The sequence below is a fragment of the Lemur catta genome, chromosome 7, assembly GCF_020740605.2.
Source record: "Lemur catta isolate mLemCat1 chromosome 7, mLemCat1.pri, whole genome shotgun sequence".
Classification (NCBI taxonomy): Eukaryota; Metazoa; Chordata; class Mammalia; order Primates; family Lemuridae; genus Lemur; species Lemur catta.
The window spans coordinates 22,676,127-22,689,015 of NC_059134.1; the positions used below are offsets into that span (position 1 = coordinate 22,676,127).

General features: G+C 54.8%; 1 protein-coding gene across 1 annotated transcript in view; it reads left to right on the top strand.

Annotated features, from left to right (window-relative positions):
• The window catches only part of DSCAML1 (DS cell adhesion molecule like 1), a 326,542-nt gene that overhangs the window by 305,853 nt on the left and 7,800 nt on the right, over positions 1-12,889 (top strand). The window contains exons 20-26 of the mRNA XM_045556390.1: positions 1,228-1,367; positions 7,083-7,236; positions 9,412-9,529; positions 9,912-10,075; positions 10,341-10,439; positions 11,151-11,339; positions 11,795-12,082. Coding sequence (XP_045412346.1) covers positions 1,228-1,367; positions 7,083-7,236; positions 9,412-9,529; positions 9,912-10,075; positions 10,341-10,439; positions 11,151-11,339; positions 11,795-12,082 — 1,152 coding nt within the window. The remainder of the gene's footprint in view (positions 1-1,227; positions 1,368-7,082; positions 7,237-9,411; positions 9,530-9,911; positions 10,076-10,340; positions 10,440-11,150; positions 11,340-11,794; positions 12,083-12,889) is intronic.

A 12,889-nucleotide genomic window follows, 5' to 3' on the forward strand; every position in this document is an offset into this window, starting at 1 on the left:
AGAAACAGACAAATGCATAATCATAGTGGAGGATTTTAACACACTTCTCTCAATAACTAATAGAAAAAAGCATGCAAGAATAGAGTTGAACACTGCAACTAGCACACTTACTCCCGTGGCCATCCACAGACCCCGGTCCCCCACAGCTTCAGAGACACCTGGCAGAGGTGGAATGGCAGGGCTGTAGCAGGGGGGACAGGACAAGTCAAGGATGATTTCCGGCTCCTGGGCTCAGGCACCTGGATGGATGATGATACTGTATCTAGTTATTTTATTTAGCTCCAAATTATTGACCACTTATTAGAAAAAAAAAATTGAGGTAGGTGCCATAAGCTGAGAGTTGGGAGAGGGAATGTGTTAATATTAATTGTTACCATTTGTGTGTCTTCTATGTGGCAGGCACCGTGCTAGGTGCATTATTTTAATTAGCACTAACTCTCACTATAGCCTTTTAATGTGGTTATTACCTCCATTGTTTAGATGGGGAAACTGAGGCTCAGAGAGGTCAAATCAATTGAATAGGATACTGTCACTATCCTCAAGGAGCATAAAAGCTCCCGAGGAGGGGAGACAAGTACACTGGGGACATGAGGATGGGGCGTGTGAGCTGAGAACAGGAAGTTTCTAGTCTCCCACGTAGGCAGGGCAGGCCCAGAGATGGGGAGGGGAGCTCAGAGTCCGCATGGGTTGAGGTCCACATAGGATGGATTTCCTAGTCACTCCTAAGGCAGACTTTCCTCCAGAAAGGGCCTAGCCAGCAACCGAGAGCAGTGCCCTGGGCCCCTGCCAGGAAACCGGCTGTGGTCCCAGCCTTAAGGAACTCGCAGGACCAGTGCCAGTGTTTTTTTTTTCTCCTAAATACAGGCTTCTAGTTAGTAAGGGCACTGGGGCAGCGGGGCAAGGGATAAGATCACAGCATCAAGATGAATTCCTCATGGGTTCTGTTTCTCTCTTGCCCATCCTAAGTCCTTGGTTCTGGCCAGACCCCTCTGAAGCTGGCCACGCTGAGGGCCTCCATTTAAGAGACTTTATTGCAAGCCCAAAATGATGGCCTTTCTCCTCCCACCTGCTTGTAATGCTGGACCCTGCCCCCTTTAAACCACAGCTAAGGACACCACCTCCAGGAAGTTCTCCCTGACTGATCTGCCACCCTCTCCCTGTTCTCATTCTTTCTCAAAGGCTGTGCTCCTCCTTTCTCTAAACTGACCAGGACTTCTCCCTGCTCAGTTCCAGGTCCCCCTGCTGGCATCAAAGCTGTCCCTTCGTCAGCTAGCAGTGTGGTCGTGTCTTGGCTCCCTCCTACCAAGCCCAACGGGGTGATCCGCAAGTACACCATCTTCTGTTCCAGCCCAGGATCTGGCCAGCCGGTAAGTGAGTCCAGGGCCAAACAATGAGGGGGACAGGAGAAAAGAAACCTTGTAGATCACTGGGCTTCCAGGCCAAACCCTGAGGCTCCGTGTATCTGAGCTTCTACCTGGATTCATAGATAAAAATGGGGACTGGTCACCCCAGAGTGGCTGAAGCCCTACCCAGTGTCCACCTTGGGTCAGCCCTCTGTTGCAGAGACTGCAAGATTGTCACAAGGCCTAGGAGATCCTTTGGGTGAGGGGGTCATCAGCATGCAGGCAGGGGGAAAGGGAGGCTAGCCTCAGCTCCTCTGGTCTGGCTGGCAGAGGAAGCTCCCAGCAGGCCCTGGGGCCGGTGACTGGGGACTGCCTGGTTTGTGCCCTCTGGGAATGAATCGTCTTTCAGCATGTCAGTCTGGCCTTGGAGCTCTGCCCTGAGAGAGCACCTCAGCATGGAGCCAGCTGAAGCAGGGAGGAGGGAGCCAGCATGTCTCTCTGGGCCTGGGCCCCGGCCAGGGGAGAGGACTGAGAGGCTGCAACATCTACCCAAACCCTGGGAGCAGAGGGGGCAGCCCCAGGGCAGGACCCAGCGCAGGGGACTAGCCCCGGCCCCTCCACTGAGGGCTCAGAGGGGGCCCACAGAGCGGGAAGAGAGGATGCACCCATGTCCGACAATATGCCTCTTTCATTGTCCCCAGCCACCCAGTCACAGAGTCCTGCTGAGAGACTACTGTAGACGGTGCCTGTACAAAGGGCTTCCAGTCTAGAGGGGTGGGAGCCCGCATGGAGCACATAAAGATGTCCCCAGGGCAGGGGAGCAGGAGCAGGAGCAGGAGGCAGGCTTCTTCCCCCGAGTCAACAACTGGCCATCAGCCTGAGCATCTGCAGACGAGCTCTTGGCCACCAAGAAAGCTGCCCTGAAATTGCTCAGTAATTGTGTCATCATCTCCTCCTGTACCCTCTGCTTTCCCATGGTCTTTCCGAACACCCTCTGAGTGGTAGGTGACCCAGCTCCTAGCCAGTGAGACCAGAGTTCTGTCACCAGAGTGGAAAGGCTATTGACCCTCTTCCTCCTCTCCATCCTCACACTCGGCAAAGTGCACACATCATAACCGTGCACCGTGAATTTACACAACCCACAACCCACCCAAGCAGCAGCACCCAGAGCATGGAACAAAACATGACGATATCCCAGAAGACCCTCACACCCTGCCATTCCCTACCCATCCCTCTAACCACCATCCTGACTTCAATAGCAAAGATTACTGCCGCGTCTTTTTATGCTTCGTATGCATGGAGTCATACCATTTATCCGGCTTCTTTTACTCAACATTATTTTGAATTTGTGAATTTCATCTACACTTTCATCATGCATTCTCACTTCTGTGTAGTTGTTGATCATGTGCATGTATCACAATGACTTATCTATTGTGCTATCCGTTGATCTCCATTGATTGAAGGCTTCGGGGTAGTTTTCAGTTTGGAGCTATTCTGACGGTGCCGCTGTGCACATTCTTGTACGTGCCTCTTGGTGCTTGTGTACATGCATTTCTCTTGGGTGTACACCTAGGAGAGGAATTGCTGGGGCACAGGGTCTGCAGATGTTCTCTGAGAACACCCTGCCGTTATTGGGTACTTGTGCCAGTCACACCCTTGCTCACGGGGGAGAAGAGTTCCAGTTACTCCACACCCGCACAGACACGTGGTGTATTTTCCAGTCAACGTTTTCAGCCATATCTCTGCCCGCTTTCCCCTCTCCCCCCGTTCACCCCCAAACACTAACATTCTAAGCTCTTGCAACACTAAGCTTTTCACCGTGCTGTGCTGGATATCCACTGTGCCTTTTCACCCCTGCACACCTTTCCTTGCCTCCTCTGTCATACACCGAGTGCATGAGACAGCAATTCCTGTTCACGTGTCTGTCTCCCGCACTGGCCTCTGAGGCCCCATGAGGACAGAGGCAGCATCTTTTCATCTTTGGGTGCCCAGCTGCCGAGCACTGAGCCTGGAACGTCATGGTCACTGAATACATGTCTGATGAATGAATAAGGAGCAGCCTGGCGATTGTATAGCCTTAGATACTGGGCAAGTTTCATTTCCTTCACTGATGGGAGACGGTAGCCATTCTCTAGCTTGGGTTTTTGCACTTGTTTCCTCCTCTGATGATGGAGAATTTCCCAAGGATTGGTGTCGGCGAGCCTCGCTTTCTCATTAACTCGGGCTTCAGGAGGCCCCGGTGGAGTGGCTGCAGATTCCTCTCCCAAGCCCCAGAACAGAGCTCCTGGTCCCCGCCCCCTCCCCCTGCTGCTGGAGACACTGGGACCCTCCCTCCATCCTCTTTGTGTCCTGAGCATATAGGAAGCCCCTCTCTCCTGGTGTGATGGGAACTTCAGTTCGGCCACGTTGAGGGGAACTGGGGACAAGGGGAGGGGAGTGGGGCTGAACTTAGTGGGGGACCTAGGGACCCCACCATGTGGTTCCAAAAATTTGCATTACAAACTCATTTATGAAAGACAGCCCTGGGAGGGGATGCTAGGGGTGAGGGCATGCTAGGTGACAATGCAAAACCTCAGGTATGAGCGTGGGGTTAGAGGCGAATGCCTGAGACTGAGTGTATTCAGAGTGCTGGCAAGAGCGTATGAACATGTACATGTGGAATCCTCAGAACAGAACTGTGTGTGGCATTGGCACTCGGGGAGTCATCCCCTGGGAGCAGTCACAGCTGCACTGAGTCCTGGTAGAAAGTTTGCCAAATACTTTAATACATTTGTTGTTGTCCTCTGATTATAAAAATAATGTAATTTTATTATAGAAAATTCTGTAGGATATATAAAAGAATAAAGGGGAAAGTAAAAATTACTTGTACTTTCACTTCTTAAAGATAAACACTGGTGATGTTTTGGTATATAGCCTTCCAGTCTTCGATCTGTACATATCTTACAGGTTGTTTGGGTTTTTTTTTTTAACAAAATTAAAATAAAATTTTACATAATGTTATGTATCTGCTTTTTTCATGTAATACATGTAGGTACTTTCCTTCACTATCAAATAGTCTTCTAAAACCCATGACCTAAAACATAAACATGGCTATTTATACACAATCTATTTAACCAGTCCCCTGTTATTCTATATTTAATGTGTCTTTCAACTTTTCACCATTATAAATAGTGCTTCAGTGAACATTCTTTGCAAGTCTTTCTGCACATATTTCAGTATTTTCTTAGGGTAAATTTTTATAGGAATTCCTGAGTCACAAAGAGTATGAATATTCTTAAGGTTTTGCATACACATTTACAAATTGCCTTTCAGAAAGTTAGCACAAATTTATTTTTCCACTAGGATTGTAGGTACCTGTTGTATGTTGGTACGAACGGGCAGCATTGTCCTTTCCACCTCTGTCGATCCCAGGTTCATTTTTGCTTTGTTTTTATTTTTGTTGGTTGGATTTTTTTTTAAGGTATCTTATTTTAAATTGCTCTTCTTTGATTACTAGGTAGGTGGATTATTTGTATATGCTTATTGGCTATATTTTTCTTCTTTGGGTAATTGTCAATTCATGTCCTTTGTCCATTTTTCTGTTTGCATTTCTCATGCTTCTCTTATTGATTTGTAAGTGCTCTTTAAATATTAAGGATGATAACCATTTTCTATCATATAAATTGCAAGTATCTGCCAGTTCATTGCTTACCTCTTGATTCTATTTTTGATGTACTATCTTTTTTTATAGAATTCAAATTTATCAATCATTTCCATTTATGATTTTTGCCTTTATTTTTATGATTAGACAAACAGAAATATTTACCTATAGTTTCTTCTTTCATAGTTTGCCTTTTTTGAATAACTTTGATCCATTGGGACTTTATTTGGGGATATGACTATGTGCTTTTGAAGGTGATTTCAGGAGATTCATGGGGAGTCCAGGTTAAAAGAAAGGTAGCCAGGATCTTGGTAAGATGCTAATACCTTCAAGGGGAAGCCAAAGTTTCCTGCCCTGTGTAGGCACAGATGTACACTCTGGTACCCACTGACACACACAAGCAAGGAGACTCAACTTTTCTCCACACATGCACGTGCATGCACACACACACACACACACACACATTCCTCTGTCCTCACCAAAAATAAGCCCAGAGAAGAACAAGTCCCAGTTTACAAAGGACTTGCACACCCCGTGCTTCACTGTGCCTCACAGTCACCACGCAGGTTAGGCAGAGCTACATTGCTTTCCTAGTTTGCAGGAGAGAAAACTGAGGCCCCAGAAACCATGGGTGACACTATGGGTCACATGCTTAGTAAGAAGAGCAGGCAGGTGTTGAAGCTACTATACCACCCTAGACCTCGTGTGCAGATATGAACTACAGATATGCACACCCGTCCCAGAGTGCCACAGCCTTGAAGAGCTTCCCAACTACAGGGGTCGGGGTGACTCTGCCCCTGTCCCCAGCAGGGACCTCTTGGGTTCAAGGCCAGACACCCACAAAGGAGGCAGGAGGAAGAGTCTGCCAGGGAGCTCTGTCTGTGTTGCAGAGACGCCTGTGCCTTCTCCCTAACATTTCCCTGCAGACAGCCTGGGGCCAAAAAGGATGTTTTCTCCTATTTTAAGTCATTGGGGGCTTCAACCCTCCCGTGGGGCATGGAGAACGTCCCTCTGTGGCCCCATGTCTATCTGGAGGTCTGTCCCCTGGCGCGTGCATGCATGCATCTGCACATCTGTGTGTGTGAGCGTGTGTGTGCAAGATCCCGTGACTGCAGAGATAACTAATTATTAGCTCCCTCTGGCCTCAGGGCCCCCCATCTGTTCCAGGGCTGCTCCCCCTCCCTGGACGTCCACTCTGATTTCAAAGGGACCCCAGTGCTGTCCTCCTCTCCCTACCCCGCGGCTGACAAAAAAATAAAATAAAATGAAAGCCAGCCCCATCCCGCCTGTACCAGGGAAGAGGCTGACAGGAGGTCTGCAAACTAGCGCTTATCAAAAGCTCCTTCTCAAATTCATTTCAATATCTGAGCCTCTGGTTTCCAAGGCAACATAATCTTTTCATCAAAGCAACTGGTAAAACCACTGGGATCCGATATTGTTTTGTTGGTAACTTGTCAAAACTGTCATTTTGTTAAAAAAAATTTATAGATTTATATAACCTACAAATATATATATAGCGATCCATACCACTAATAATCATTAATAAAGTGCTGCCCGGAAAAGCTTTCACGGTTCCTCTCCCGCCCCTTCCTCCCCGACGGGCTTGGGGCCCGCCGCCTGCAGAATGAAGGAGTGGTAATTAGACGGCGGGGCTGGGAGGTGACTGAGCCGGGGACAGGCTGGGGGAGCCTGTCTACAACCCTAATAAGGCAGAGGCAGTAATTTAGCTTCTTCCCGAAGACTCTTTTCTCTGGGTCTTCCTGGGACCTTCCCTCCCCCATGCTCCCTTCTCCTGACCACCCTCCCCCCACCGTCCCTCACCCAAAACTCTCACATTCCCTGGTCTGAAGCCAAAGTTACCTCTTTGGATCAGCCAAAGAGGGAAACTGAGGCCGGCCCGGCGACACTGCAGAGCCAGCCTATCAGCTCGCAGGGGCCAAGCCCAGCGCAAACTGCCCACTCCTGCTTGGAAACTGGGAGAGCGCCAGCTGGACGGAATCCGGCCACCCCGTCCCCCGGCCCGGGGCGCTGAGGACGACTGGGACGCTGGAGTCCCCGGCGGTCCCGCTTCTTAGGGTCTGTTCGCCTCTGCCCCGCAGGCTCCCAGCGAGTACGAGACGAGTCCTGAGCAGCTCTTCTACCGGATCGCCCACCTGAACCGCGGGCAGCAGTATCTGCTGTGGGTGGCCGCCGTCACCTCCGCCGGCCGGGGCAACAGCAGCGAGAAGGTCACCATCGAGCCAGCCGGCAAGGGTGAGGAGCCCGGGCCGGGCAGAGGCACAGGCGCTCACCAAAGCTCCCTTCCGGAATTCTGCTTCCCCCACAGGGGCTCTCTCCCCTCCGCTCTGTCGGTGGCCTGGTGGCTGCGAGGGGCTCCCCCGCCTCCGCCCGCATCCCCCAACACTGGGCCTCTGCTGCCCCCTGACTCCGGGAGCGCCTCACAGCAGGCTGCGCCGGCCCCGCGTCCCCGTCCCCGTCCCGTCCCCGTCCCCGTCCCGTCCCCGGGGTGGGCTTCGGGCACCTCGCCCTGCTGCAAAGCCTACTCTTGGCTTGAAAGAGGACAAGTCGCCCCCACCCCCGAGCCAAGCCCGGCAGCTGAGGCTCAGGGACAGCCCCCGTGCAGAAGCCTGGACCCTGGGTACACAGGCGGCTCCAGGCACTGCTGATTCCTGCGACCGACCGCAGACGTGGAGAGTGGCCCCCACCAAGGAGGAGAGTGAGACCCTCTTAGCAGTGCCTCCCCCCATCCCTAACCTGGACAAGAGTCGGGGGTGCACCCCCACCTTTCAGAGGAGAACAGCTCCAGGGCCTCACCCTGCACAGGCGGAGCTACCTGGCTGAGCCGGTCCGAACCTGGGGGATAGGAACTAGCCACAACCAGCCCAGGACTGTCGGTCCTCTGCTGGCCTCTGGGCCTCCCTGGGCCCTTCCTCTTGCCCTGTCTCCTCCCTCCGCCACTACTGACCCCCTTAGCTCTCTAGCCCTGGGGTCCCAAGGCCCAGACTGACGAGGAGGGGTGTGCCTGCTCAGCCCAGCCACCGTTCCCGGGGTGACTTGAGCTTCCCTCGGTTCAGACTCAAGAGCGTCAGACATGCCCTGCCACAGGGTGTGCTGTCCATCCCACAGGTGGGCGAGCTGAGGGGGCAGTGGCATGGCCCCCGAAGACAGCTGAGACGGGGTGGGCTAGCTCTTCCAGCTCCAAGTCAGGGCTCTCTCCACATGGGCTCAGTGCCACTACCCCTCTTCCTCCCGGGTGCTACCAACCCCTCCTTCCTTCCTCCCGGACCCTACCAACCCCTTCTCCTAGAGCCTGCGGCCCTCCCAGGACAGCGGCACTGGCCCAGAGGCCAGGGTCTGAGGACCGGGGCATCTTGACAGAAGGCTGGTCCCTTCTCCTGTGGGCGTTAAACAGGACACATTCCTAGAGAGCCTGGTGCTTCCTAGAGCACCTTCCCCTCACAGCTGCCCTGAGAGGTAGGACAGACAAGCACTGCTGTCCCCATACACACACGGGCACACATGCACACTCGCACACGGAGACACACAGACTTTGGGGAGCCAACCCCAGCCCGTGGCAGGACCAGGTCTGGAGCCAGGTCTCTGGAGAACCTCGAACTTTCCCCAGAACCCCAGGACCCCAATGCCCCTTGTGGAGGCCCCTCTGCCTGGCCTGTCTGTCTGGCCCCAGCAGCCCGCCCTTCTCCCTCCCCTCGGCAGCCCCCAGACCTCCCTACTCTAAGCCCCGTCAGCCCCATGCCTGCACCCCAGCCTCCCAGCTGCTATCTCACCCACCTCACACTGTCCCTCCACCTAGGAAGGGCCCCAGCTCTGTGGGTCCCCTCTGACCCTCCCAGGTACCTGGGCACTTTGTTCTTTAAATTCAGGCCTGAGGAGGATCACTTGAGCTCAGGAGTTTGAGGCTGCGGTGAGCTGTGATCATGCCACTGCCCTCCAGCCTGGGCAACAGAGTGAGACCTTATTTAAGAAAAAAAAAAAAAAAGCCTCCAATTCCAGAAGGCTTCCCCAGCCAGCGCCTCCACCACTCAGTTGGCAGGCAGAGTTCATTGCTCCTCCTCTGTGCTCCCTGGTTACTTGTACCTACTCCTGCCATAGTATTTTGCACCCTATAATGACTTTTAATGTCTCTGTCTCCCTCTTAGACATCTTGAGGACAGGGGATAGATCTTATTCATGTTTTGAACCTCAGAGCCTCATGTGATCCCTGGTCCTTGAGAGGCATTTGATAAATGCCTGTTGACTCACTCCCAGCTGACATGCCCCATGTCCACCCCCCAACCCCAGCCCAAGGTGGAGGTCAGGTAGGGGAGGGAAGATTTGAATTGTAAATCTGAGGAGCCCTGAGAAAGGGGGCCCCAGGGCGTGTTCAGGGGTAGAAGTGGGGTGGCCCTCACCCTCTCTTCCCTGTAGCCCCAGCGAAGATCATCTCATTTGGGGGCACTGTGACGACACCCTGGATGAAAGACGTTCGGCTGCCGTGCAATTCAGTGGGAGATCCAGCCCCTGCTGTGAAGTGGACCAAGGACAGGCGAGTGGCAAGACTCCTGTCTTGGAGGGGTGGGGTGATGGGGTGACCCCAGAGAGGGGTATAGTAGAAGAGTCATGACGAACAGAGTCTGGGGAGTCCCTCCTTCCAGCCGAGGCCCTGCAGGGCCCACAGCTACTGCTCTCTCCAGCAGGCCTGGCCTCCCTGGCTCCCCTCGGTTGGAAGCCAAGGACCTCCCTTCCCTGGGTGGTTGAAGAGGCCATGGTTACTGGATACCCCAGGGAGTGCTGAGCAAAACCCCAAGAACCCAGGGTCCCCTGGGAAGCCTCCTTCCCCTCCCAACTCTATTTGCCTACACACCTGGGGAGGGCCTCAAGATGGGGGGGTGCCTGCCATAACTGCCCCCCACCCCCTGGCCCTGCAGTGAAGACTCGGCCATCCCGGCATCCATGGACGGGCACCGGCTCATCCACACCAATGGCACGCTGCTGCTGCGCGCCGTGAAGGCGGAGGACTCGGGCTACTACACCTGCACGGCCACCAACACCGGCGGCTTCGACACCATCATCGTCAACCTTCTGGTGCAAGGTGGGACTCGGCAGGCTCCGTGGGGACAGGGATGGAGAAGGGGTAGGAATTCCATCGCGTGAGATTGAGGGTTACTGGATGGTTATTGGTCTCCCTCTGGGGAGACAGATCCTTGGTGGGGCAGAGGAGCAGGCGGACGGGAGGTGGGAGGGTGGGGAACAGCAGTGGGAGCCTGGAAGAGCCAGTACCTCGCTGCCATCGGCCCCGACGCCCCCATGGTCGGGTTCACCCTTTGCGCTGATGGCTGGTGGCTTTCCCCTCACAGTGCCCCCCGACCAGCCCCGCCTCACTGTCTCCAAAACCTCAGCCTCATCCATCACTCTGACCTGGATTCCAGGTGACAACGGGGGCAGCTCCATCCGAGGTGAGGAGGGGTCTGGAGGAAGAGGGGAAGATGTGGGAGGAGTTCTGGACCCTGGGGCAGGGAAAGGGCTTCACCCACTCCCACCATTTGTCCCTGTAACACCCAGGAAATGGCTGGGGGGTGCGATTCAGCCACAAGGAAACTACTCAAATGCCATGGGACGTGCACTGGCCGCATCTGGGCTTTAGCACAACCCCCAACCCCACCCCGACACTTGTGAGCTGCGCCGGCCTGGAGCAGTCTGTTTTCCTCTCTGGGCCTCGGTTCCCCTGTCTGTCAAAGGAGACAAATGTGCTCAGCCAGGGCTTCCCCACCTTGAAAGTGCATGTGAAGCACCAGGGCGTCTTGTACAAGTGCAGACTCTGTCCCAGCAGGTCTGGGGCGGGGGCTGAGAGTGCACATTTCTAACTGCTGCTCAGGGATCACACGAGGAGCAGCCAGGGTCTATACAGGATCCCTGTGAGCCTCACAGCTCTGCTCTTCTGCTCCCCTCCCCACCTTGGCCCTAAACCCCAACACTGGAGCCAAAGAGAGAAACTCGCCCAGGGGCTAGACCCAGGGGCCTTCCAGTTTTGCATCTAATTTGCAATAACGCACCTTCGATGACCTGCCCCTGCCTGGAGCCCAGCCCAGGTGAGGCCTGTCAGGAGCCCAGGCTGGGCTCCTGCTGCCCTGCCCTGCCCCACTGAGCCAGGCACCCCTCCCGGGCAGGCTTCGTGCTGCAGTACTCAGTGGACAACAGCGAGGAGTGGAAGGACGTGTTCATCAGCTCCAGCGAGCGGTCCTTCAAGCTGGACAGCCTCAAGTGTGGCACGTGGTACAAGGTGAAGCTGGCGGCCAAGAACAGCGTGGGCTCTGGGCGCATCAGCGAGATCATCGAGGCCAAGACCCACGGGCGGGGTGAGGCTCGAGTGACACGGGACGGGGGTAGAGTGTCAGGTTGGGGTGGGGGGCTTAGGGGAACCAGGGCATGGGTGGAAGATGGCTGGGGAAGGGGGGGAGGAGGGGCCCAGGGACACAGGGAAACTGAGGGAGGAGACGAGACTTAGCCTTCCCATCACCAGAGCATCCTGATAAAGCCCTTAGAAGAAACTGGGTCCCACTTCCTAGCCAGGGAGGCAGAATGTGGCACTCATCTGCCTTCTCTACCCCCGACTCTTCCTCCTCTGCTGAGGCCTCTCTCCAGGCCTTCCTCTCTCCTCCCTCTCCCCCTCTTCCTCCCTCTCCTCCCTGGGGCATCCCCACTCCTATCTGTGCCACCACTTATACCCCAGGGCCACTGCGGTCCCAGCTGCCCCAAGGAAATCCTCCCTCCCCCTCAGTCTCTAATCTGTCTCTCTCCCTCCGGCCCCCAGAGCCCTCCTTCAGCAAAGACCAACACCTCTTCACCCACATCAACTCCACGCATGCTCGGCTTAACCTGCAGGGCTGGAACAACGGGGGCTGCCCCATCACAGCCATCGTCCTGGAGTACCGGCCCAAGGGGACCTGGGCCTGGCAGGGCCTCCGGGCCAACAGCTCCGGGGAGGTGTTTCTGACCGAGCTGCGAGAGGCCACCTGGTACGAGCTGCGCATGAGGGCTTGCAACAGCGCCGGCTGCGGCAACGAGACCGCCCAGTTCGCCACCCTGGACTACGACGGCAGTGAGTCGGCAAGGGTGGGAGAGGCGGCATGGAGGCTGGAGCGGGGTGGTGCCCGGGAAGCTAGCAGAGTGGCAGGCACGTAAAGGGACAGACAAATAGAAAAACAGGCCGGAATGCAGGCAGGGGAAAGGCTGGCCGACAGGTGAAGGAGCAGGCAGGTGTACCAGCAGCCAGTAAGGACGGACAGACACACGGGCAGGTAGGCAGGTCAGTAACACCAAAGACAGAGTTTCAGGGCGATGGGGAGGGAAGCAGAGCTGCAGGTGAAGTCCTGCCCTTTGGGAGCTCTCTGCTAATGTGGAACATCAGCCAGGACGGGAGCGACTAAGCTGCAGTGGCAAACACTGGAAACTTGGTGGCTTAACCCAGTACAGATTTGTTTCTTGCTAAAGTCCTGTGAAGTGTGGCCGGCCACCATCTTGTAGCTGTGCCATCTTATACACAGAGCCTCCAGGGTCGCCAAAGAGAGAAATAGAAGAGGCACCCCAGTTTGTAACTGCCTTGGCCAGCAGGTGGCACGCATCACTTCCGGTCACACTGCCGTCCAGAACTAGCCGTGGGGTCCAATCTAACTACAAGGAAGTCTGGAAAATGCAGACAAGCACAGGGACACATGGGGGTCATGTAACCAGTGTCTGCCACATAGGGGTACCTCACACACTTGCACCCACACATGCACCCACACATGCATGCTCACAGAGACGTTGCAGGAACATAGAAGGCTGAGTTCAGAGGGTCCCATTGTCACAAGTCCCCTGTGTGTTTAGGAAACAGAGTGAAGGCAGTGTCAGAATGGGATGGGCTCAC